Below are 26,171 nucleotides of genomic sequence, written 5' to 3'. Positions count from 1 at the left end.
GGCAATTTTTATTGTTCAAGAAGTGTGGGATTAATATTTTATTAAACAACCTAAATTAAAGACTAGGGAAGGAAGAGTACCTGTAAGTACTTTATCATGTGAAGACATTTGTAGGCATACAAAAAACTGATCAGGCTGCTTCTAATTCTCTGTTTGCTGTGCTATAACAGTACCTAAATTGAGTAGAGCGTTTCCATGATTAGAATGGAGGAAATGGTTAAGACATAATCCTAATGAAAGAGGATAAAGTAAGCACATCTGATGCTTTAAAATGTATTAATGACCAATTATGTATGTGAGTATTGTTTTCTTCCCACAGTTTGGGTTGGTTTTTTGTTTGTTCATTTTCTTTTTTCAAATTTGAAATAAATCCCCATTAATTTAATTATATCAAGCAGTTGAAATCTTTGTTTTCTTTCCAGTTTTCAAAACAAAGCTGAGTAGTCCAAGGACTCTTTGTATTTCTGAGTGGCCAGTGAGAGAGATAAAAATCCACAGCAACAATTTCAATTTCTTGGTCATTTTTTCATCTTTATATGAAAAAGTTTACCCACAATTTAGTGTAAATTCTTAACATTAATTCTTAATACCACGATTGCATGGTTTCTTTTTAAAGCCTTTTATGAAAGCTAAGCTATCAAAGGCAGTCATCGTAAAGGGGGATAGCCTGAATTCCTTACTTAGGGCTACAACCTTGTTTACATTGAGTAGTACATTACTCCATATATTACACATAATAGTTCTATGAATAAGGTTGGTAAAATCTGGTTGTCTGTTTTTACTCAGGCAAATGTCCATTGACTTCAGTAAGTAAGGAATTCATAACTTGGCCTCAGACTATTTGTAAATCTGTGAAAAGTATAAAAAATAGAAATCTAGCTAATTTGACAAATTGTCTGGTTCTGCACTTTTTTAGAAATTAAATGATGTTATCTTATGGTAGTTTTGATATCAGTAGACTTCAAGTGTATGCTTTAATCTTTTGTGAGCAACTACCGTGATAAGCCACTTTTAGTACAGTTATGGCTGAAGTAATGATCTGTTCTTATCTGCAGTAGTAGGTTATAGGGTATGTACATCTGGAATGAAGTTAAAATAAAAGCACTTAAATTTTGATATATTGCAAATTCATGAAATAACTATTTCAGACTCATATTTTGAGGTCAGGAGCGGTGCCAGAGTTTTTGCTGCCCTAGGTGGCAGTGCTCCTCCTTGGCGGCAGCACTCCTTCTCTGAGCATTCGGCAGCGGGGGTTCTAATATATGGAGATATCTTATCTCCTAGAAGTGGAAGGGACCTTGAAAGGTCATCGAGTCTAGCCCCCTGCCTTCACTACCAGAACCAAGTACTGATTTTGCCCCAGATCCCCAAGTGGCCCCCTCAAGGATTGAACTCACAACCCTGGGTTTAGCAGGCCAATGCTCCGCGTCTTCGGGGCACTTTGGCGGTGGGTCCTGGACCGAGTGAAGGACCCGCCGCCGAATTTCCGCTGAAGACCTGGAGCGGAAGGAACCCCGCCTCCGAATTTCTGCCGAGGGCGGCAAAATGCCACCCCCCAAATCCTGCCGCCCTAGGCAACTGCCTAGGGTCACCTAGTGGAAGTGCCGGCCCTGTTTGAGGTTGAACTACACCTTGCACACACACACACACACACACACACACACACACACGTCTGTAACAGCTATTTGTAACTTGACTGAGTAAATTGCACTGTTGATTTACAGAGCAGTAGTCCAGGTGAATCTTTTTAAGAGCCATATGTTACCAAATCTGTTATGGGTTTTTCTTATTATTTTTAGTATTCTACTTTGGTGACCAGCTGGATTGAATACTCGGTGCTTTGAAGAGGAGTAGATGGAATCAGGCCAGAGTTGCAGCACTACTCTTTCAGACTATTTTGAGGATACATTTGAATCCTTCAGTGAGGAGGAGGAAGCCTGCAGGCAATATGAGAGTGAACCATTTGAATCTTATTGTTCCACAGAGGAGTTGGAGTGGCCTGCTGCTGTGTTAGATATATCTGAAAGCGTATGGCAGTCAATAAGCCAGGATGATGAAGGTACGCAAGGTTTCTGTGCATTTGAGTCAGTCCTCCACCCAATTTTAAAATTACACAGAAGGGCACAGATCAGCGAAAACAAAATAAAAATTACATTCAATTTTCTTGCTGTGCACAGCAACAGAAGCCTCAAAACATTGGCTTCCTCAGCCAGCTCTGTAATTTTGCTGAATCAAGACTTAATGGAGAGTATATGAGGAGGTATAATGTACCAAATTGAGTGTTTAGGTATGGAAGTCCTTATTCAATCTTACTGTGTGCTGGAGTTTATTGGTATGATAAACAGGTCTTAAAGATACCTTGACTGAATTCCCATTTCAGAAAAATAGCTGGACTGTAAAAATAGTTTCCCCAAGGGAATTGTGGAAGGTCCATCACTAGGGACATTTAAAAGTAGACTGGAGAAAGACCTGAAAATGTACTGTTGTAACCATGTTGGTTCTAGGATACGAGAGACAGGGTGGTTGAGATAATATATTTTATTGGACCAATTTCTGTTGGTGGAAGAGAGAAGTTTGAGCTATACAGAACTCTTATTGACCCAGAGAAGAGCTCTGTATAGCTCAAAAGCTTCTCCTCTTCCACCATCAGAAGTTAGTCCAATAAAATATTGGATCACCCACCTTATTACTCTAAAAATATATGTAACATTAACAAACCTACAGCAGGTAAGGGTAAAAGAAGCAGAGGGAGGAGGATAAAACTACTGACATAATAGGGGGTCTGCCTTCTTTGACATTTTGGTAGTGTTCCCCATCCTCCTGCAGCCTCCTTTTTACCCTTTTGTTTAGTCTGGGAGATACAGTGGTGACTTCAAGCCATTGATCAGCTGCTATTTTTAAACCTGTAACATTCTCTTGGTATAAGGGCTTGTCCACTCTAAGATAAATTTAGTTTTTAAAATGTGTTAGTTAAACCACTTTAGCTAATATAGACAGAGTAAGTTGCGTTTTAACTTGCGGTAGTTGTTTGTGTCATAACCCAGCCTCCCACTTTGGGGTCACGTTGGCCGGCTAACAAATGTTAAAATATAGTTAACCCTGTCTGAACTAGAATTTTAAAACCTGTTAGCTTAACACATTAGCAAAAAATATGCCTTTTATCCTAGTGCTCTTATGGTAGGTGTACACTGCAATAAAATACCCAGGGCACAGCCATGGCTGGCTTGGGTCAGCTGACTCAGGCTTGGGGGAACTCAGGCTGCAAGGTTAAAAATTGCAGTGTAGATGTTCAAACTGGGGCTGAGGTTAGAGCCTGGGCTTTGAAACCCCTAGAGAGAGTGAGTCTCAGAGCCCAGGCTCCAACCCAAGCCCAACCATCTACACTACAATTTTTAGTCCTGTAAACTTGAGTCAGTTGATTTGGGCTCTGAGACTTGGGGTTTTTTATTGCAGTATAGCTGTATCTTTAGTGTCTTTCCTTCCCTCCCTGACCCAACAATACATTTGACCTTTCTCTCTACAAAAGTAACTAGCACAGCTACAGTTAAGGATCCAGCATAAAACTTATTTAGGCATGAAAGCTTACTATAGGCCAATTTCTGCCCTTGGATTCACATGTCTTAAATGGAAATAGTGTGCACTCAAGGGCAGAATTTAGCCTTATAGATCAATGTGTCAAAGATTTGCGTAATGAGATAATGTTTGCCTTGGTGACTTGTTCATGCCACATTATACAAGTGTCTTCTTCTAGCCTTAGTTCCATCTGTTTGGGGTCAGCTCTTCTAGTCCTTCCATCTGGGAAACACCCTAGTTCCTATGTGGCATAGTAAGGACTCATTTAATTGATTTCTTTGGCAGTTTGCCAGCCTGACACCATTCCTCCTCCTTTTTCAACCAGCCTTGGGACTAGATACGATGGAATTTAAGTGAATTGTCTGATATGTTAAATTTAGTGACTTGGTTCTGGATCTCTGTTTTCCTAGTGCATACATTTTAATAAACTATTCCTTTTTCTGCAGAAGGTTTTTTTTTTAAGTGCTCTTTATACAGCCAGAACAGCACATCTAGAGGAATAATCATCTAGTGCACAAAAGTAAAATATGGAAGAAATTGACTAGTTAAAGGAATACATATAAAAAGAGACAGCCTTTTCTTGTAAAGAATACTTGTTAAAGAGGGGGGGAAATCTGCAAGATTTGACTGTTTTCAGCTGTGCTGTATGCTTGTTTTAGGGCAGGTCTATGCTTAAAATGCTGTATTGGCACAGCTGCACTGTTGTAGCGCTTTAATGAAGACACTCTGCACTGACAGGAGAGAGCTCTCCCATCAGCACAGTTAATCCAGTTCCCCAAGAGGCGATAGCTGTGTTGATGGGAGAAGCTCTCCCTCTGACAGGACTGTCTACACCAGAGATTAAGTCCGTATAACTGTGTTGCGTAGGGGGTGTGGATTTTCCAATGTAAGTCTGTACAGTAACTCCTCACTTAAAGTCATCCCAGTTAAGGTTGTTTCATTGTTACATTGCTAATCAATTAGGGAACATGCTTGTTTAAAGTTGCGCAATGCTCCCTTATAACATTGTTTGGCAGCCACCTGCTTTGTCCACTGCTTGCAGGAAGAGCAGCCCGTTGCAACTAGCTGGTGGGGGCTTGGAACCAGGGTGGACAGGCAGCCCCCCCCCCCCCCCCCCCATCAGCTCCCTGCTCCCCTAAGTTCCCTGTGCAGCAGCTGCCCAGCAGGGTACCAATTGCCAGCAGTTCAGCTGTCCCTTCCCCTACTGCCTGTGCTGTTCCTGCCCTCTGCCTTGGAGCTGCTCCCAGGAGCCTCCTGCTTGCTGTGCAGGGGAGGGGGGCTAATATCAGGGTGTCCCCCCCATACCTTATCTCCATGGGGGGGGGGTAAAATGAAGAGATTGTGTGTCCAGGGAGATTGAAGTGTTCTCCTAGGATAAATGGACACAAGTCAGATATTAGGAATGGCAATATACAAAAACCTGTATGAGAACACTTCAATCTCCCTGGACACACAATAGCAGATTTAAAGGTAGCCATCCTGCAGCGAAAAACCTTCAGGATCAGACTTCAAAGAGAAACTGCTGAGCTTCAGTTCATTTGCAAATTTGATACCATCAGATCAGGATTAAACAAAGACTGTGAATGGCTAGCCAACTACAAAAGCAGTTTCTCCTCCCTTGGTGTTCACATCTCAACTGTGAGAAGAGGGCCTCATCCTCCCTGATTGAGCTAACCTCGTTATCTCTAGACTGATTCTTGCCTGCATATTTATACTTGCCTCTGGAAATTTCCACTACATGCATCTGAGAAAGTGATTATTCACCCACGAATACTTATGCTCCAGTACGTCTGTTAGTCTATAAGGTGCCACAGGACTCTGTCGCTTTTTACAGATCCAGACTAACACGGCTACCCCTCTGATACTTATTTTTATAGGTGATCACTCTGAGTTATCAGACTCAGAAACGATAGAAAAAGAGTTGACTGGAAAATGGATCAGCCATCTCAAAAATAAAGATAGCATTAAGCAAGGCAAATCTATCATCAAAACACACACAGGTGAGTTCAAAATCTGTATTATAATCATTGCTTTTTAAATCTGAATTTCTCATATTTTAGTGTGTATATTTTCAAGTCTGTCCAATAAATGAAAGAATTTATTCCTCCTGTAAGTTTGTTTTAGAGACACCTCTTTGCCTTCTACATACTGTATAAATTTGTTATCTGTGAAATAGTGATATTGGAGACCCCACAGGCACATTAGTCACTAGAGTTGCGTGACTTTTTTTTAAATTTAGATTAAAAAAAACCTTCAAAATTCGGATGCATTTTTTTAAACCAGCTACAGAGCTGGTTGGAATTTGTTTCTCTTTTTAAAATTTGTTTCAATTACATTTTGTTTAATGAAATGTAACGTTTCCCCCCACCCCCGCAGTGGTTCGGTTGGCTATAACATTAGCTGCTCCTAATCTGTGACAACATAACTGCTTTAACCAAGACAAAGTAGTAATATTATGTAAATAGAGTGAGAAATGCTATTTGCATGTGCTTGGCATGCCTACAAGAGTGCTGTCTTCCGGGGAAGCTATTTAAGTCCCTCTCAGATTTTTCCAAGGAGGTCAGAATCTAAGTTCCCGGTAAGCTGCAGGGCCACTTGGCCATGCAGCAGCCTATTAAGCGCCACACAGGCGCTCAGGGAACCTGCCTGGGGACCTGCCTGGGGAGGGGTGCCCCTCCCTGGCCCCAACCTGCTACAGCCAGAGCAGCCCCTGGCCCTAATTATGCTGAAGTCTGGACCTGCTGCAGCCAGGGGGCCCCTACCCGGGCTGAACCTGGCTGGGGCAGCCCTGACCCAGCCACGGCTGGGGCAGCGTGGCACGAACCCAGGTGGCTTGGCCCAGCCCAGACCCAGCCACGGCTGAGTTGTCCTGGCCCAAACCTGAGCAGCCCAGCCTGGGCCTCTTGCAGGGCACCCCTCCCCAAACCTAGCCCTGGCCCAGACCTGAAGTGACTGGGGTGCCCCTCCCTGAACCTAGCCCTGGCCGGACCTGCGGGGACCAGGGGAGGGGCACCTATCCTGCAGCCTCAGGCCCAGAGCTGCCACGCTGGGTAGAGATGCCTCTCCTCTCCAGCCCAGGTGCTTGCTGCTGGGAGAGAGGGTTGGTGGGAGTGCTCTCTCTCCACTGTAGTCCCAGCACACCCTCCTGCACCCCAAGCCTCTCATCCCTGGCCCCATCCCAGAGCCTGCACCCCAAGCCAGAGCCCTCACCCTCTGACCCAGCCCTGAGCCCTGTCCCACACTCTGAACCCCTCGGCCCCACCCTCACCACATTAATTTTTTTTATGTGCACTGATATTGCTGCACATAACAAAATTCATTCTGTACATGGGTGGGAAAAGTTAGAGGGAACACTGGTCAGAGCTACTGTTATTTAATTTAAAAAAAAATTATGAAACAAGGACTTTGCCAACAATTGAAGTAAAAGTGGATTTTCTTGAGTGAACGAACTCAAGTTTTTGGGTCATCCCTAAGTCCTTGATCCAACAATCATATCTCAGCCAAGTGAAGTCCTATGGTATCTGGGTCCACAACTCTTTATGGTGAAGAGGGGTTAAAGAACCAAAAAAAAAAAAACCCCACCATACACAAGCGGGGAGGGGAAGGGGCCATGAGCCCAAACCCCTTTAAAAAAAAATCCACACTTAACTGTGTGGCTACTGGCCACATGCTTGAGTCAGAATTCCTGACTCCCAGTCTGTAGCTCTGACTGTTCTATTACAGAGCTCAGGAATGCCATACATGACAGTGTGATGGGGTGTATCTAGCCTACGACACTTGGTGTAGAATGCAGGTAATGATAGGGACGTGCTAAAAGGTCCAGATAAGGAGGAACAGATGATGAAACCCTCATGGCGGATATGGAAACAGAGAAGCTCCTGAAGTGGATGCTGGAGAGCCAGCAGCAACAAGTGGCCCAATGACAACAGCAGCAGGCCAGCAGATAGCCACCCAGCAACAGTTCCAGATGGCCCAGCATCAGGAGCAGCAACAGCAGCTGGTCCGGGAGCTGGCCGCCCAACACCAGGTGCGGAAGGAGTGCCTGGTGCAACAGATGGCGACACTGCTGCAATTGACTAGGCCACCTAGACTTGCCCTGGCAGGACCAGAGGCAGGGGACTTCTTGGTGGGGTACTGGTGCAACTCAGCCAGATGGGCCCAGCAATGATCCAGAGGCATTCCTTGTCGTTTTTGAGCGGGTCAGCACTGCCATCCGATGGCTGCGGAGCACTGGGAAACCCTGGTGGCTCCATATTTGACTGGCCTAGCACAGTCTGCCTACCATAACTTGGATTCTCATGAGGTACTGGATAACCCTAAAGTGAAGGCAATCATCCTTGGCCACACCGCCATTAGCCCCAACACCTACTGACAGCTGTTCTGCCAGGAATGCTAACCCTCCCTCGGAGCCTGACCTCAGACAGTGTTTCAGTGTCTTCAGGACTATTGCTGGAGATGGCTAAACCCAGAGAAGTTGACTAGGGCCCAAGTGATGGAAGTGGTAGCCTTGGAGCAATTCACCCAGATCCTCCCCACCGGGGAAAAAAAAATTGGGTGCAATGTCACCACCTGGCAAAACTTGCAGAGGTGGTATTCTTGATGGAGGACTAACAGCAGAACCCTAAACCAGGGAACCCCGGGGGGCAGGGGCCGGACTGCCAATAGAGGGAAGCATAGGCCCAAAATGGAGAGGCCCCAGAACAAGCCAGGGCTGCAGCCGACCAACTCATGGCGGGAGCCGAACCACACATCCATCCTTCTGTGAGAGAGTCCCATCAGGTGGTCTTGGGGTACTGAGACCTGACCCGTGCATGGGAATACCCAAAAGCCAATGCTATGAGTGTAGTCAAGAGGGGCACTTCCAATGTGATTGCTGTTTTATGGACTGCAGCCATAGCCAGGCGTGGGTGAATAGCACCCTGGTGACAGCCTCTCATCGATTCAGGGTGCAGTCAGTCAGATACTGGTCTGGGCTAACCTGGCGAAGTCCCCAGACCTGCTGGGGACTCCTGTCCACCTGCAGTGCATCCACGGGGATGTATGACCAGGCTTGACTGCCAGGTTGCACCTTGAGGCTGCCTTGGTGAAGTATGCTGGGTTGGCTTAGCCCCCAGCACTGTGTGCCCAGTGATCCTGGGAAACGACTGGCATGGTTCAGAGAAGTCCTGCATGAGTGGGAAAACCAAATCTAGAGGAAGGGAACCCTGGGCCAGCAAAGAGGGAACTTCTGGGCCCTGAAGACCCGTATGAAGATCCCCCAAACACCAGTATAATGCCCTGTATTGGATGAAGCTGGACAGGAATGCCTGGCAGTTGATAGGAACTTCCTAAGGGAGCAGAGGAAAGACCTGACCCTAAGGCCTTGAAACAAGTCAGACCCTGAAGAGGAGGAGGGCATACACCAACGGCTACCTTAGGGGACATTTTGAGGTCCATAACAACCACCTTTACTGGTGGACCAAGGATCCTCAAGCACGAGAGAACCTCCGATAATTGCTGGTCCTCTGGAGATTCCAAGAAGTCCTGTTACGGCTGGCCCATTCAGTGCCCTGGGGTGGGCATGCGGGGTGAGAAAAAACCTTGCAAAGGGTGGCTGTGATTAGGGTTCCAAAGAAGCCACACTGAGATTGCTCAATTAAGGCAAACTGTAAAGAATGGGACAGACAATCCCCAAAATTGGTGATTATTCTAATACTTGGATTTACCAAGCCAGCAACAAAACAGCTTCTACAATACCTTACTGGTAGCACAGAAGCCAAAACAGTTTCCTTAAAGCAATCCAGCCTTGGGCTTCCACCCAGACAGCCAAGTCTAGTACGATGAGGATTATTGAAAATCTTGTTCATCATATAAAAAGTTCTACCAATCCCAAAGGATTGGACACATTACCTCCCAGGTTAAATATTTCAGATCTTACCCAAATATACACTTACAGCCAATTCTTATTAGCTAAACTAAAATGTATTAAAAAAGAAAAGAGTGTATTGGTTAAAAGATTATACATACAGAAATTAATACAGTACTTAGGTTAGTTTCATAGTAGATATGGTGAGCTTTAGAATTGCTAAGGAGTCATTTTTAGAATTAGTTCATCAGGTTATAGTTCAGTGTCCAAATATTCACTATCAGGGCTGTGAATTAAGCTTAAGCAGATCTGAGATGAAAGAATCAGGTCTCAAAAGCCCTTTATCCATTTACTGGGCATCCTCTTGACCCATGCAGTCCTTGGGTGAACAATAAGCTTTTGAAGTAACCTTCTATTTCCTAAGCATCACCACTAATTAACTACATGGATTAACATAAGGCAGTTGCCTATCTTTGCCATTTGCAGGTGATTTGCTATCTATTCAGAGAAATCAAGACAGTGATATCACTATATTTACAGTTCATTTAAATGTTAATATCTTCTTTTGATCTCTGAATTGAGATTACAGCAATAGACAGGAGCTGTTGGATTACATTCTTTTTTATATATATATATATATATATATATATATATATATATATATACACACACACATATACATATACATATACACACACACACACACACACACACAAAACCACAAACATTATCAATATGTCTCTAAAGGTTGAATCTGAGTCAATTAGCGTGCAAATTGCTTAACCCTTTCTGGCCCCATGTCATAATGGCGCTTCAGTTCTGACCTGGCATGCACAGGAGGTGCGAGACTTGTGTCTTGTGCCCATAGTGTCAGCAAGCCGGCCTGAGGGGGATACTGGGGGCACCTCTGATCCCACTCCCGGTCGCAATGCCGTTGAGAGAATCGGCATGGACTTGGTGGGATCCTTGGAGAAGGGCAGGTCAGAGTTCTGTTACATACTTGTAGTTGTGGCCTATGCAACCCAGTACCCAGAGGCTGTCCCACTATGTGCGACCACAGCCCCCACCATACCCTCAAGATCTTTGCCAGGGTTTGGGTACCCTGGGAGATAGTAACAGACCAGGAAACAAATGTGTTGTCTAAAATGATGGCAGAATTGTGCCACCTATCAAACATCTGAGCCCTCAAAACAGTGAGCCACCCACAAACCAATGGCCTGGTAGAGAGGTTCAACAGAACCCTGAAGGCCATGCTCAGGAAGTTTGTGGATGACTACCCATGGCAGTGGGGTCCCCCAGGCCTCTATGGGATTCTCCTCATTTGACCTCCTTTATGGGAGACAGCCCAGGGGGATCTTGGACCTGCTGAGACACCTGGGAGAAGTCCAGGGTCATGGGGTCAGTCCCCTATATCTTATAGATTTGGGAATGTCTCCAGGGTTCACACTGGAGAATTTGCTTCAGGCACAATGAACCCAAGAAGTTAAGTACAATTGGGGGACCAAGCTGTGGCCCTTTGAGTCCAGGAACAGCGTTCTACTCTTATTGCCATTGTCAGAGTCCAAGTTACTTGCCAAGTGGCAGAGACTGTTTGAAGTAGTTCAGAGGGTGGGACCAGTGGATTAAGCGATCTGGTTAGTGATATGATGGAGGGATCTCTGGATATATCATGTTAAGCTCCTGAAAGTGTAGAAGGCCTGAGAAGGCCTGCTGATCACCCCTTACCCTCACAAACCCAAGCTGGGACCGCTATATTGGGAAAGACCTTGACCAGAGCAACAGCTACAATTACAACAGCTGGCCCAGGCCTTCGCCACCGTGTTGTCAACCCCCCCGGCAGATGGATGTAACCAGCCACCATATAGCCACCAGCCCAGGGCAGAAGGTCTGAGACCACCACCGTCCGCTTCCCAAAAAGATGTGGGAAGTGGTCTGGAAGGAGCTTGAGGTGATGCTTGCCCTGGGAGTCCTGGAGTGAAAGCCCAACGGGCCAGTGAGGTTCTGCATAGACTTCAGAAGGGTCAAAGCCATCTCACATTTCAATGTCTACCTGATGCCATAGATAGATGAGCTGCTGGAATGGCTGGGAAGTGCAATTTTTTTTTTTAATCAATACTAGGCTTGACCAAGGGATACTCACCCTCTGACCCTGACATCGTGAAAGAAGATGGCCTTCCCTACATGGTTCAGCTCATACCAATTTGTCACCATGCTGTTTGAACTGCATGGGGCCACAGCCACATTCCAATGGCTGATGGGTTGACTGCTGCACCCACACAACTGGTATGCAGGAACCATTCCTGTTTCATCTGGATTTTTCAAAACCCTTCATCCTCCAGACGGACACCCCAGAAGTCGGAGTTGGGGCAGTACAGTCACAGGAGCTGGATAGGGAAGAACATCCCATGCTTTGCTTAAGCCAGAGACTGTTCCCCGGGGAGACTAAATATTCAATGATTGAGAAGGCCTTGGCGGTGAAGTGGGCATTCAAGGCCCTGAGGTATTATCTGATAGGGAGCCCTTTTCACCTGGTTACTGACCATGCACCCCTCTGGTGGTGCAACACCATGTAGGACACAAATGCCCAGTTTATGCAGTGGTACCTCTCCCTTCAACCCTACAAGTTCATTGTACAACATCATCCAGGCAGGGCCCATGCTAATGAACACTTCTCCCAGGTGGGAGGAGAGGATGAAGAGGGAGGGCCCCCACCGGGTCCTATCCTGAGGGGAAGGGTGTGTGACAGGGTGTATCTACCTTGCAAAAGACAGTCACAAATACAGACAGTTTTGTGGATCATGTCTCGTCAGTAGGAGAGAGGCACTAAGGATTTATCTGGGGAATCCCTCTAAGACCACTGTTTTTAAAATACGTCAGAATCATATAATTCTCATTTAGAAAGATCTTTATACTCCAGGGCCCACTAATTTGTGCTCATTTAAGGAGTGATAAGTAATGATATAGCATTAAGGAAATCTTTCACCTCTGATTTTTTTCCCCCCTCAGGGTTAGGGATTGTCAGGTTTAATACCTTGCATCCATAATTGTATTTATCACCAGTGCAATGAAGGAAAATTAAGGGAGGCAGGGGCGAGGGGAGAGAGAGTTTCATATGATGTGGTCTACAAATGTCTATTCCTCTTGGAGTTAATAAATGCTATAGTCTGTAGCCGTCAGAGCCTCTTATTGTTTTATCTACTTGGAGACTACCTTGATTACTTCTTAATTGTTTTTATACATAATTGAAGATGAGCTCATCTGGTACTAGACTGCTGTATAATTAATGTCCCATCAGTAAACTTAGTGAAATTCTATCAGTATACACATTGAAATATTATTCTTCAAGTAGTGCAGCAAAAATTTTCCAAATCTTACTAGTGACATTGTTAGATATGAATAAATCACGTGCCTGCCTATGGGAATACCCTGAAATAGCCTTTTATGTTTTAAGTTGTAATTTTCCTTCTTTCAGGTTCCAGATAAAACCAGGATATTTGCTTTAAGAAAATAAGAAAGCTTCTCTTTATTATTCTTTCCTACCTCCTTAGCCTGTTTCATTGAGTACATGCACTTCAGAAGTGACTGTATGCTAATTATCAGGGCCCGTGCAAGGAAGTTTCACGCCCTAGGTGAAACTTCCACCTTGCGCCCCCCCCCCCCCCAGCCCTGTGGTAACTCCCTGCCCCCCCCCCCCGCCCTGAGGTGCAGCTCCCCCTCCCCCATGACAGCTCCCCCCCCCCCCCCCCCCAGCTCACCTCTGCTCCGCCTCCTCCAAGCACGCCGCCCCTGCTCTAATTCTCCTCCCCTCCCAGGCTTGCGGCGCCAAAGAGCTGATTGGCACCGCAAGCCTGGGAGGCGGGAGAAGTGGAGCAACCGCTGTGCTGGGAGAGGGAGTCTGAGCCGCACGTGTCAGCGCGCCGCTGGCAGCCCAGCCCAGGAATGCTGTTAAAAAAAAAATTGGGGGCACCACTTTTTGGCACCCCCAAATCTTGGTGCCCTAGGCAACCACCTAGTTTGCCTTAATGGTAGCACCTGCCCTGCTAATTGTACATAAAAAGATGTCATATACCTATATAAAATGACTAACAACTATAAAATTTACCATGAAAAGCAACAGTTCCTAAATTGCAGATATCTGTATTTCTGAAAGTTTAACTGGGAGAATTTAATAAAAAGGTTTAGACAAGTGCTTAATTTAGAAGTCTAATCTCACCTCTGTGGGCTTGTCTATGCTAAGCTTGTTCCTCTTAAAATTTCTCCCATATGGTATCACTGCATCAGTTGAAGCAACAGTGAGGGCTCTAATATATCCATTTTAGCCACTGGGTTGTCTAGAACGGTTCTGAGCAGGGTTTGATGACATGGTGGTTAAAATACATGTCAACACTAGCACTTCCACCATCACTGGTCTGGATGGAGCTGTACCAGTGGTAGCAACACAGGGAAATTTTAGAGTAAAAAAGGCTAATATAGATACAAGCAGTGAGTACATGTAAACTTCTATTTCAGTGGTGTATGGTTTTTATATGTGCATAAAGGGGAGCAGAGAGAACTTTTGTGAATCTGAGGTTGTTATTTTTAACCTGGCCTCATATATTCCTGTCTGCTGAATAGATCTAGTTTCTCATTTTTGTGTGCACAGGTTTCCACATGCCCAAAGACAGTAACTATTGACATATTTAACACACTACCCAGCTTTAAGGAGCTGTAAGATTGAGAGGCAAACCAGGATCATCTTGTGCTGGTCGATAGCATATAACATGCATTTATGAATTAATCACCACAACATCCCTGAGTGGTGGGTGGGTATTATCTCCCATTCTACTGAGAGAGAGAGAGAAACTAAGGCATAAAGAAACTTAATGACTTTCCAAGGTCATGCAACAAACCTAAAGTAGTGCCAAAAAGAGGTCCCAGACCTTTGGACTTTGCCTTTGCTGTAACTACTCATCCCGGCTTCCTGTCATCTCAAGGAAAGAGGCAATGCAGAATAGTTAAGGCTGACCCGTTCTGTTGTACTTAGATACGACAAATACATGAAGGGTTATGGAATACATAGAAACATATGAGGGGTCACACCAGAGTGAACTAGTCAGGTATGTTGCCTCTGGGCTGATATTCTGGTTCTGATGCCAAACCCAAGTAAACAGGCTTGTTGTAGGAGAGGGATTCAAGAGACGGTTTTTGGCGATGGAACCCTCCCCCCGCATAAACTGTGGAGTGGCAGCAGACTACATCACACAGACAAAATCCAATGGCTGCCTACCTGGACTCACTGTCCTCTCCCCCAAAACCTCCAGCACCATGGATTACAGTTCTGCAACATGCAGGGGGGTTGAATTCCTGCATGAGCCCCCAGAAAACTGCTCCCCTGTGTTGGGAAGGACAGGGCAAGAATTCTGTTTATTCCAGTTTGAATTGCAAGTTTTTTGTACTGCATTGGCTTACAGCTGACACTCAGAGGAAGGGAGAGGCATCCCTCTCATAATGTTCTTGATTGTGCAATATGATTTCAAGGATCTACTTCTTGACAAGACTCACCCTACCCCTGCCGACATAGCCAGTTTGTTCCCTGAAACACGAGGGATATATACATTTTAGTTCCCTGCAATAGCTGCACACAATTGACCTAGTTAAGAACACAGAGCCAGTCTTCTCTTTTAATCTGTCTATTTGTTTGCTCAACAATTTTACTGTTGTCAGGTAAAATAATATATGGCACTGTGACAGAGTTGGACTCACCACTGTGGCACCTCCCGCTGGTCACTCCAGGAATTAGTTCAGTCCATGGGGAGCACCCTCTGTTGGTGGTGTCCCATCCATCTTCTGTTCTCTGCTGGTGTCCGGACCCACGTTGTTCCCCACTCGGCGACATCCGTTTCAGACCACTGCCCTCCAACGGTGCCCCCTAGTCTAGCCTCACCCCCTTCCAAGGGGTGGGGGTTAGCAACAGTCCTTGCACCTGCCTCAGTGGCCAACCACAGCCTCCAAAGTCTAGCCCCTTGTCTCAAGGGCTAGTTGCAGTTTGTTTTGGCCACCCTACTGCGGGGTCAGATGCAGTACAAGGGGGCAGGGCCGGCTCTAACTTTTTTGCTACCCCAAGCAGCAAAAAGAAAGCGCCGCCCGACCGTAACAGCCCCCACCAGTGCTGCGCCACCAAACCCCCCCCCCCACCGAACAACCACCGCGCTGCCGAACACCCCCCCCACCACGCTGCTGAACCCCCGCGCAGAGCACCGCTGAACACCCCCTGCCGAGCGCCACACCGGCGAACAGCCCCCACCCCCCTGCCGAACACCCGCCGTGCCGGTGAACAGCCCCCGCCGAGCGCCGCACCGCCGAACAACCCCCGCCGCACTGCCGAACACCCCCGCCCCCCGTGGAGCGCCACGCCGCCGAACACCTCCACCCCCTGCGCAGCGTTCCACTCCTGAACCGCGCCCCCGCGCGGAGCACTGCCAAACACCCCCCACTGAGCACCGCACAACACCCCCCCCGCTGCCGCCGCCAAGCGCTGCATTGCCCCCCGCCACCCCAAGATTGGCCACCCCTTACCAGGTGCCGCCCCAAGCATGTGCTTGGTTGCCTGGTGCCGGCCCTGCAAGGAGGGGCAGGGGAGAACAACCCAGGCCTACCTACTACTCTGGGTCCTGACCCAGGGACCCTCTAGTGGCAGCCGCCCTGCCCTTCTCTCCTCTCCCCTTATCTAACTGTCCCTGGGCCACTTCCCATCTGGCCCCTCGCACCCTCTAGGCCTTTTCTATCAGGGCCCACAGTCTGGTAGGTATTGGGCCAGAACCTTCCTATGCTCCCCCAGAGCCTGCCCAGCACTGCTCTGTCTGAGGTGCTGATCTCCTGCTCTGGAGACAGACCTTCCCCCACAAAGGTCTGGGACAGACTGCCTACTGTGGGCCTGGGCAGCCTTTATATAGGGCCTAGCCTAGCCCTGATTGGCTGGCTCTAATCTCAGCCCTGATTGGCTCTCAGTAGGCCCTTCCCTGATTGGCTGCCGACCTGCACAGCCGCTCTGGCCTACACTAGCCCCCTCTCACATGGGGGTGGGGCAGCCGCCCCACCACAGGCACCTTTCCTCCAAAGAGATCCTAAAGCACTTCACAAATATGTACTATGCCACTGAAATCTAGCCACCTCTGAGGTAAACTTCTAGTGCACAACCCTGCAGGATAAAGGGTAATGAGGAAGTTCTATGGCCTTTGCTATACTGGAGCTCAGACCAGATGATCACAGTTGTCCCTTAGAATCTATGAATCTATAAACCCTCACCCTTAAGAAAAGTACTATTAAAGCTTTAATGTCCATGGAGAGCTAATAAAGCAAAGACAAATACCTTTGTAATGTCTCATCTGGAAGACCTTGATCCTGCAAGGTGCTGAGTTCCCTCAATTCCTGTTGACATCAGTCTTAACTTAACCAGGCAGGAGGCATTCACACCTTACCAGATGTGGCTCCAAATGATCAAATACTTATATTTAATAATAGTAACCTGATTTACCAGCTAGCCTGTAGCTACTCTGTATTATACAGTATACACAAATATTGTGAACTCCCTTTTTGCCTATTAGGCACACAGCCTGTTAATCCATATCTGAACTGTCTGCATATTTAGACAATATTGAAAATCGATCTTGATATGCAGAGTTAAAATCCTTCTGAACAGCACTTATCATTCAAGCATGGGTGCTGGTTTTCACAATTAATTTTCCTTTACCCATTTTACAATTTCTGTTTTTAAAATACCAGAAATTGGTAGAACAAAATAACAACAAAATGCTTGCCAAGTTTCTAGTATTAAATCAAAGTTTTTATTTGAATAATAAAAAGTGCAAAATAAATCAAACACTGAAAAACTAGACATTTCTTTTTATTTTATTTTCACTTATATAACATTCAAACTCTTTTGGGTGGGGGGGGAATTCCATGTGGAAAGCAAAAACCATGTAGGTCAGTGAGTTATAAACCACAAAGCAGGGTTTAAAATATAAACACAGCGACTTACTTATCTACATGGTGTGTGTTCAATGCCATTATAATGAGAGCGGCTGGGTGATTCAGTTTGTTGTGCTTGAATTCCCTAATGTTCAATGTTTTATGATATTATGAAGTATGTAAAATACAGTTCTATTTTGATGCCCTTCTCCGAGCCCCTGAAAATAAGAACTTGGGGATGACCCAACATGCAGGGTCCTGGGAAACCAAGCATCAGTGAAGCATGTTTCTGGAACAATAATCAGCACTGTCAGGGATTGTCTGTAGAGAGATACACAGTGACATTTACGTCTGCCACTGCAAATGGAGAGTGAGCATTCAAGCATGTCTAGCCCAAAGATGGAAAGAAGAGAGAGAAGACAGAGAAGAAAACTGTATTAAAACCAAACACTCTGTGTATGCCCTTTCTTAGCATGTGAAAGACAGGCAAATACTGTACATATATGCAGGAATCTGAAAGGATTAGAGATTAATAACAATGTACAATGGTATGGAATACCAGTTTTTACAAATTTACAGTGTGTAGTAACTTAACTCATTCCTTTTTATTAGCTGCCTCTTGTTTCAGTAAAATTTGAGTCCAAGATTCTCCAACTGTTCATTTTAAAAAAATAGTCTGACATTGATTGTGTCTGCCGAGACATTAAATCAGTGACTTATGATATGTTGTGCATCTGAGAGTCGAAGATCCCATTGCTTATTTAAAGGAATAAGGGACAATCTCACAGCCCTTGCCAACATTCTTTCTCACAATAAATTTGATTCTTATTTCTAGATTAATAGTTTCCAGGGCCAGAAGGGACCATTGTGATCATCTCTAGTCTGACCTCCTGCATAGCGCAGGCCATTGAATATTCCTTTTTGAATTAGAGCGTAGAAAAACATTGCTTTGATTTAAAAATTGCCAGTGATAGAGAATCCACTACAACCCTTGGTAAATATCCCTGTGGTTAATTACCCTGACTGTTAAAAGTTTATGCCTTATTTCCATCCCTATTTGTCTTGCTTCAACTTCCAACCATTGGATCTTGCTGCTAGAGGGTTCTAAGAAGCCAAAGGTGAGCATGAGCTTTTGCTGTGTTCATGGCATTTGATGTGTTTGCATAGTCTGAACTAACATATGCTGATGCAAATCAGATGTAATGCCATTTAAGTTAATGAAGTTAGGCTGGTTTTAAAATGGGGTGAGATGTGGAATGAACGCCTATATTTTATTTTATTAAAATTTAATATATAACTTGGTAAAGTGCTATGATAGACTGGCATATGGAAGGCACTGTTTCAGAATACATTTAATTACATTTTAATTCAAATGAGCCATATACATTCATGCTGTATGTTAACTCCTAACTTGCCAGGCTATGATTTTAGTCATTGCTTGACAATGATTCTATGCACAACCTCCCACCTAGAAAATTCCTTTTAAAAGGAAGGTGAAAGTTTTTAGGGCAGCCTTGCAAAGTGGCGCATATTTACCAGCCTATGCATAGAATCTTTTTGCCCAGCCTTAACATGATAATGAAACTATATATTTTACATGCCCATAAAAAAAGACAAAGAAAAAAGAAGACTCCCTCTTACCCCCACAGATTAGTATGTAAATAGATATTGGCAAAGATGATGTACCAGCTATTACTAGGACAGGGAATAAATGTTCAGAAGTGTATGGGCTGTGTTTCTGTCTCTAAGCCCTGCCTGAGAAAGTCCTCTACTGCTCCAATCCTCAGAGGTTCTGTGAAGTTACCTCTCACTTGATTTTAAGAGGAACTAGGTTTGGAACAGAAAACCCTTCTAGGGATCTTGAGCCTAAGCGGTGTTGACCACCTACAGCAATTCTGAGGATCATGACCAGAATTTGGTCTAGTGGCTTAAGCCTTAAGCATGATGGCTCAAAATCAACCTTAAACTTGCAGCTTCCTGTTAATCATTTGATATTGGCAGACAGAACACCAGATTAGGGGGACCTGATCGGATTTGGTATTTCCTATCTTCCTATAATTTCTGTGCTTGTCTGAGAATTAAAGAATATATACATAGACTTAGGGAGAAGTTGCTTAAAAGTGACCTGAAGAACTTTTTACTTTTCAGAAACTTCATTCAGGATTTTGTGTTTCTCCTTCCATCAGGTTATGGTAGAATTAATTCCAAACGTGGCTGAAAGTGCTGCAATTCCTTATGCTGTTTCTGGTGCTTATGATACTGTCAGAGTCTTGGTAGATAATCAAAGGAAGAGCTGAGTTTTCAACTGTTTTGTTTTCGACTGTGTTCATTTGTAATTTTTAAGTCTGCACATAATATCTGTTATTGACTTGGGATTCTGTAAAAAAACATTAAGTTCCTTATTAACATGCATTAAAAAAAGTATGTTCAATGACCAGGGCATGTGTGGGTCAAGCCTAATGGTCAGAGCAGAGAGTCAAAACCAAAGACAGAGTGAGGTACCAAGCCAAAGGTCAGAGTCGGAGTCAGGTGCCGAGCCAGGGGTCAGAGCCAGAGACAGCATCGGGGTAAGGCAGAGGAGCAGGGGCCCGCAGTAGTAAGGAACTGGGAGTAGATGGGGGTCTGGAATGGGGGACTGGAACCAGGAGCATGCAGAGAAGCAGGAAACAGAAGCAGATAGGAAGGGAGGGCTCAGCAGACAGGTAAGTAGGAAGCGTCCAACATCGCAGCCAGCCAAAGATTTCTTCTTGTGCAGACAATTTCCTACTGTTACTTCCTGGTTTATATAGTACTCCTTAGCCAGTCGGGGGACTGGATGTTTCCCCCAAGCAGGAGATTTGGAGATGGGGCCCTCTGTGAGTTAGTCCTTCCCTGGACCCTTCCCTAGTTATTCAGGTGAGCTACTGGGTGGCAGTCGTTGCCTGAGGGCTGCCTGTGGGCTCGGGTTTGAGCCCTGTGATTCCTCACAGTATGTTGTATATATGTATCTCTGTGAAATAAATAAAACTCAAGTACTGAATTTTTGCAGTAGTAGTTTTCTTTTTTGCTTTATCCATTCTGAGAGCAGTACATGTGAACATGTGCACAGTTGATTAGTGTAATTAAAACTCGATGCCTCTCCAGTGTATCAGTCCAACTTTGTAACATGGCCTATGTGCTGCACTTGTAGGGGAAAGGACTTGATGGCTGCACTTATCTTTTCCAGTCAAACCTCTGTGATCTTACCTAAGAAAAAGGCAATTTTGTTGTATTGCTTTTAAAGTATGGCTCATTCTTATTCATGTAAGTGGGATACGAGGTAATACCATGTCTTGCTTTGTCGTTAGTGGAATTGATACACCAAGTCATAAGGAGGAATAAATTACCTTGCTATAATTGATTCTGAACTGTGGCTGTTACAGATCACTCGCTTTTCTTGTCATCCATAAAGCAAGGCTTACTGTTTTCAACTTCACTTAATCTTAAATATAGATCGCTTGCTCTTTATAAAGATAGGCTGCATTTCTGAAAGGATGTTCTGTTTCCTTCCAAGATTCCAGAGCTATATCTTGTAGACGTCACATTAAATTCATCACAACATATTTAAGAGGAATTTTGTACGCTAGCTTATTATTTTTTAATATTTGTATTGTGGGGATGCCCTAAGGCACCAGACAGAATTGGAGCAGTACTGTGCGAGGTGCTAGGATGTAGCTCTGGAATCTTGGTGTTTGTCTCTGAGGAAGACCTGGTGTCTGCCCTGAAGAGTTTACGATCAAATTTTAGACAAGATACGACAAAGGAGGGGAACAGCCTATAGGAGGGAATTGTTACAGTGGTACAATTACACTGTCACATAGACTTGGCAGGGCACAGCTTGATGTTTCTGAATAATATGAATTTAAGCACATGCAGTTGGGTTTTGGCAATCATGCAAAAGCAAGTTGAATGTGGATATAGAGAAATACTCTTTATCCTCCATAAAACACTTAAAAACAGTGCAACAGATGAAAGCTGCATGGAGCCATCACTCAACAAAGCATGCTGCTAATGAAATATGCAAATAGTAACCACAAGAAATTTGTTACTCATTTTATCTGTTCTTTATGGGCTGGATCCAGTGCCCATTGAAGTCAATGGAATGACTCATGTGACTTCAATGGGTGTTGGGTCTGGCCTTAAATTCATTATTACGCTACTATCTTAATTGTAATTTCTCACTTTTTTATTTATTATTAAATGCCACCTGAAAGGAAGAAGGAAATGAGAGAGTGAAAGATGATGTTTAAACTGAACCAAATAAAGAATTTATTAGATGAGCATTGAAACTTGGGAGGAAAGTATTTGCTAATGAAATAACATTGTCCTTTAAAAAAAATGTGTGAAGATGAACTGTAGATTATATAATATATTTTAAATGTTTTCCAGCAGTAGCTTTTAATAGAACTGTAACTACTAAATGTGTGTGTGGTTTGCAATCAGATCTGGAGTTCTGACTTCAAATGTTAATGAATTTTGCTCTAGCAGATTGCAGTTCCTGCTAAGAAGGGGTTAAATCCAAATTAAGCAATCATATGGTCTCCATTAATGTATTAAGTGTCTAAACTAAGGGTAACTTCTGTACTGTTTTATTTACCACATTTACTTTTTCACTTTAGTAAATCTGCATTTGTCTTGTGTGCTCTACATCAAGTACTTTCTTTGCATGTGATCTTTATCCTATCCCCTTCCTTTTGGACTGTGTTTCCTTTTTGGTGCGTCATAGAGGTGTTTATACTTTGCATTTTTCTAAATGGATTGTACCAGATTTACATGTAAATGTTGCATTGCTATTATGAATGCAAATACCTTCATACCTGACGTTGCAGGGTTTTTTTAACTACATGATAAGAGGTCACAATAGAAAACTTGAGATTCTTCTCCTCTCTGATATAGTAATTGCGATTTTTGTTTTGATGATGCACTGTTGACAGAAATTACTGAAGTATCAGATGAAGAACTGGATGCTCTGCAGTCTTTTTGCGCCATTAAGATAAGCCAGATCCATCATCAGCTGAACTCTAAGCAATCAAACAGCAGCAAACATAAAGATCTGCAGCATGGATTCACTTCAGAGAAGCCAGTGACAGGTGACTTGAACTGTACTATTCCTGATCAGCTAGTGAACAGAATCCATCTGAAAAATATCAGTGAGACAATGAAACAGGTACTGTAACCAAAACATAAATCATGCCTGTTGGTTGGTTGGTTGGTTGGTTGGTTTGGAGGGCTCCTAAAGAAAAATTGAAACTATATGGGCCAAATCCTGCTGTCCTTACTCATGCAAAACTCCCATTAACTTCATTGTGAGTTTTGCCTTAGTGCGGACTGCAGGATTTGTGTTTCTGATTTTCTCATTAAAGACCATGCTGCAGAAATGCTTTTAATAAATAGCAAAATTATATAAAATGATGCCTACTGACAAAATTCTGATTTTTCATTGCGACATTATATACGATATGAGTAATTCACAGAGGCAGGGGTGGATAGTTATTGTCAACCTCTATGACCGTTAGGTTAACTGGGGAGTAGAGTAGTAAGTAATGCTTGTCAGGCTGCCCTTGCCCTTTTGTGTACAGAACTGTTCTGGAAGTGACTTGTGGAGTCTGGGGGCAGCATCAGAGAAACGTGCTCACTGTCCAGGAGGTTTGGCATCCCCACTATAACAGTGCCCCCATTGGTTAATGTACAAAGTGGCATTGGCTCTGCTCAAAAGAGGTCAGAAGCTGTCTTGCTACTTCAGCCACAGAGAGTTGACAGGATTGCAGTCAAAAGAAGTGGTGGATGACTGAAGCCTCCCGGGCAGCCTGGGAGAGTAAAATATGAGAGCCCTTCCTCTCCCCTTTTGTATAAACTCTTTATTGTAGTCCGGAATTAGGAGTGGCTATCAGGACACCAGCACAAAACCAGAAATATGTGTAAATATATAATACATTTTGGGCCAGATGTTTCCTGGTTGCAAGAAGGGAGGGCACAAAAAAGCTCACCCCTTATGCCTGTTCTCGGTTGCAGTCTCTGGTCTCTCCTGAGGTCATGCTTCTCTAGGGAATATATGAATGTGGGCAGTAGGGGAGTGTTTTTTCAGAAGGGTAAATATTGCTAGATAGATCTTCACCTTAGGGTCACTTGGCCGTGGATGTATCTGGCCTGTAGCATGGTTTAGCTTTTGATTGGAAAACTGACATCAGTGTTCCTAGATAAAAAAGATAATATCCACAGAGACAAAGGTAAAATATTTTAGCACATAGGTATGGCTTTAGCCCGTCACTGTGAATGACACATTAGCAAAATACCTTTTAAGCTAAGATTACATGGAAAATTGTTGGCTTTTATTTGTCACTCTTTTGCACGAAAAACAAGAAGTGTTTAGGCATATTTTAATAGAAACATTCCTAAATGCCTGATCTTTTTTTTTTTTTGGCCAACCTTTAATTTTTAACACTTGCCTAAAGAATAAAATGTGCCTGATAGAATCTGGGTTGCATCAGTGAGTTTGGTAAGATGTGCATGTGTCATTTTAACAGTTTGAAGGGCTTTTCTTTTCTGCCAGCCCAGTGCTCCTTTCCCATAGGACAGGCAGACTGAGACAAACAACGCCTCTTTCCACTGTGTGTGTGTCAGGAATCACAAAACTGTTGTTTATTCTCCAATGATCCTTGAATTCTAACTTTGTATTTGTAAGGGGGGTTGAATATGTTACTGTGACAGTCATCACCTACAGATGCCTTTACCCATAAATCTTGGTGTTGGAAAGTGTTTGTGCCTCATTTGAAATGGGTACAGCATGTCTGCATCGGAGAATAATTTTGATAGAACCAAAAAATGAGTGGTGAATAATAACTGCAGTCATGTATTTTGCTTCAGTTACTACCACATACATTTGCTTTAATTTACTGCCATACAGCATGTAAAAGTAATTGTTAAACCATTCATCAGCTAACTCTGTGCCAAGTGAGCAGAGAATAGTGGGGTTGTTTTTTTTCACTTGTTTCTTTCTTTTTGGTGTTCAGTTCTGGGATACCGAGAGCTTCATTTTTTTAAGTTTTGAAATTACAGCTACTTACCTCCTTTCACTACACTAAAATGTAATAAAAAAAACAGCTACTAATAAATTTGTTACAGTCTGTAAGCCTGACTCTTCTTTCGCTTACATTGGTTTTACGCTGGTGTAATTCCATGGAGTTAGTCCTGATTTACATCTGTGTAAGTGAGATCAGAATCAAATCCTATATAGATATATATCCTGAGATTTGTATAAAGCCTTTAAGCACACTCAAGATTTTGTGGTAAATAAGCTAACACACTTTAATAAATATTGTTATTCAACACTTGAAGGAAACTGCTTGTTCAATTTTACTTTGGTTTTAATTCAGAACTGTATGTACATATTTGAACCAATATCGCTTTAGGGTTCTTTTTCTTGTTAAAAGTTGTGAAGATATTTATTATCTTTTAAAAGATGGCATGTAGGTTTCAGTTAGCCTGCTACAAGAAAAATCTGTTGTATTACCAGTCAGTGATATGATGGCTGAAAAAAATCAGATTAACCTTAAATGAAACAAAGTTACTGCTGCTAGAAAGGGTAGCACATGGGGGAAAGCAAATGTAGTTTAGTGTAAAAGTCATTCAGACCAGCTCATCAAGATGATATTGTGAAAAAGATTATGAAGTAATTTATGGCTCCCTAGAAGAGCAAATCTTTCTCTTCAAAAGCTATATATATCTATATTTTTTATTTGTTATTTTTTAATAGAAGCAATCACCTTGCTAAGATATATGTTACTCGTTCATTTTTTCAACTTCTCATTTTACAGGTGAAAGAAACTAAACTACACCAGCCTTCACAATGCCATGATTGTAAGAAAAAATGGACAGAACTGGCCAAGATTACCTTTCTCAGACAAAAGAAGACTTTAGTGGAGAAAGCTTTACTCCAAGATAAATTAGAAGAACAGATTTATGTCAAAGTAAGCAAATGTTATTAAAACAAACACTCCGGTGCATTTTGTACACACTTGCAGTTGAGGAATCCGTGAGCAAATTGCATCCTGATTTATGACCATGCAGTCGCATAGACCTGCATGCAATGTGAGTTGGGATGGAATCTGGCCCTATGTCGTTACTAACCTGCCTGGGGCTAGATCCTCACCTTGTGCTGATCATATCTATGGAGCTACTCTGATTTACATCAGCTGAAAATCTGGCTCACCATTTTCCAGAGGTTTTTTATATTGGGCGTGTCTGGATTGATTTCCCATGATCTGTTTTCTGATTGGCTAGCCAGGAACATAGTAAATTATATCATTGTTATATGATGCTTGCTGGTTACATCCACACAGGCTTCCATCCCTTTTTCTCTCTTTTCAAGGACTGGGGTGCAAGGTGACTGCCACATTGCATGGATGCAGAGGCAGTTTTACTGTCGCAGAGGCTGTTCCTACTGCTCTTTCTTAACCATGACTGTATTATGGTGCTGCCATTTGAATTTCATCAAAATAAAAAGCATTCTCATGGGGTTTCAGATAGAAACCTTGTCTATTTTTCCTTACAGCTTCAATGAGCTCAAGATGGCAGCCACCTTGTGAATTGTAGATTTGGAATGCAGAAGTTTTTCATTTACAATATTCTCCTGCTTGGCATGCACACTTCATCTCTTATCTTATGGATTCTCAAATCACCCTGTTTTGTACCTGAAGCGAGTTTTGTAGTTGCTGGTTTTCCCACTACTCTTCATTCTAACCTATCTAAGTATTTACACCATGCTCATCATCAAGGTTCATGAGTACCT

General features: G+C 43.7%; 1 protein-coding gene across 4 annotated transcripts in view; it reads left to right on the top strand.

Moving 5' to 3' along the window:
• The window catches only part of C9H8orf48 (chromosome 9 C8orf48 homolog), a 61,070-nt gene that overhangs the window by 8,695 nt on the left and 26,204 nt on the right, over positions 1 to 26,171 (top strand). For all 4 annotated transcript variants that reach the window (XM_005279510.5, XM_005279508.5, XM_042853260.2 and 1 more), the window contains exons 2-5: positions 1,800 to 2,059; positions 5,451 to 5,573; positions 22,318 to 22,550; positions 25,198 to 25,350. In XM_005279510.5, coding sequence (XP_005279567.3) covers positions 1,855 to 2,059; positions 5,451 to 5,573; positions 22,318 to 22,550; positions 25,198 to 25,350 — 714 coding nt within the window. In that variant the 5' untranslated portion in view covers positions 1,800 to 1,854. The remainder of the gene's footprint in view (positions 1 to 1,799; positions 2,060 to 5,450; positions 5,574 to 22,317; positions 22,551 to 25,197; positions 25,351 to 26,171) is intronic.

Source organism: Chrysemys picta, chromosome 9, assembly GCF_011386835.1.
Source record: "Chrysemys picta bellii isolate R12L10 chromosome 9, ASM1138683v2, whole genome shotgun sequence".
Classification (NCBI taxonomy): Eukaryota; Metazoa; Chordata; order Testudines; family Emydidae; genus Chrysemys; species Chrysemys picta.
The sequence above is the reverse complement of the archived record's forward strand: the minus strand, read 5'-3'. Positions and strand labels throughout refer to the sequence as shown.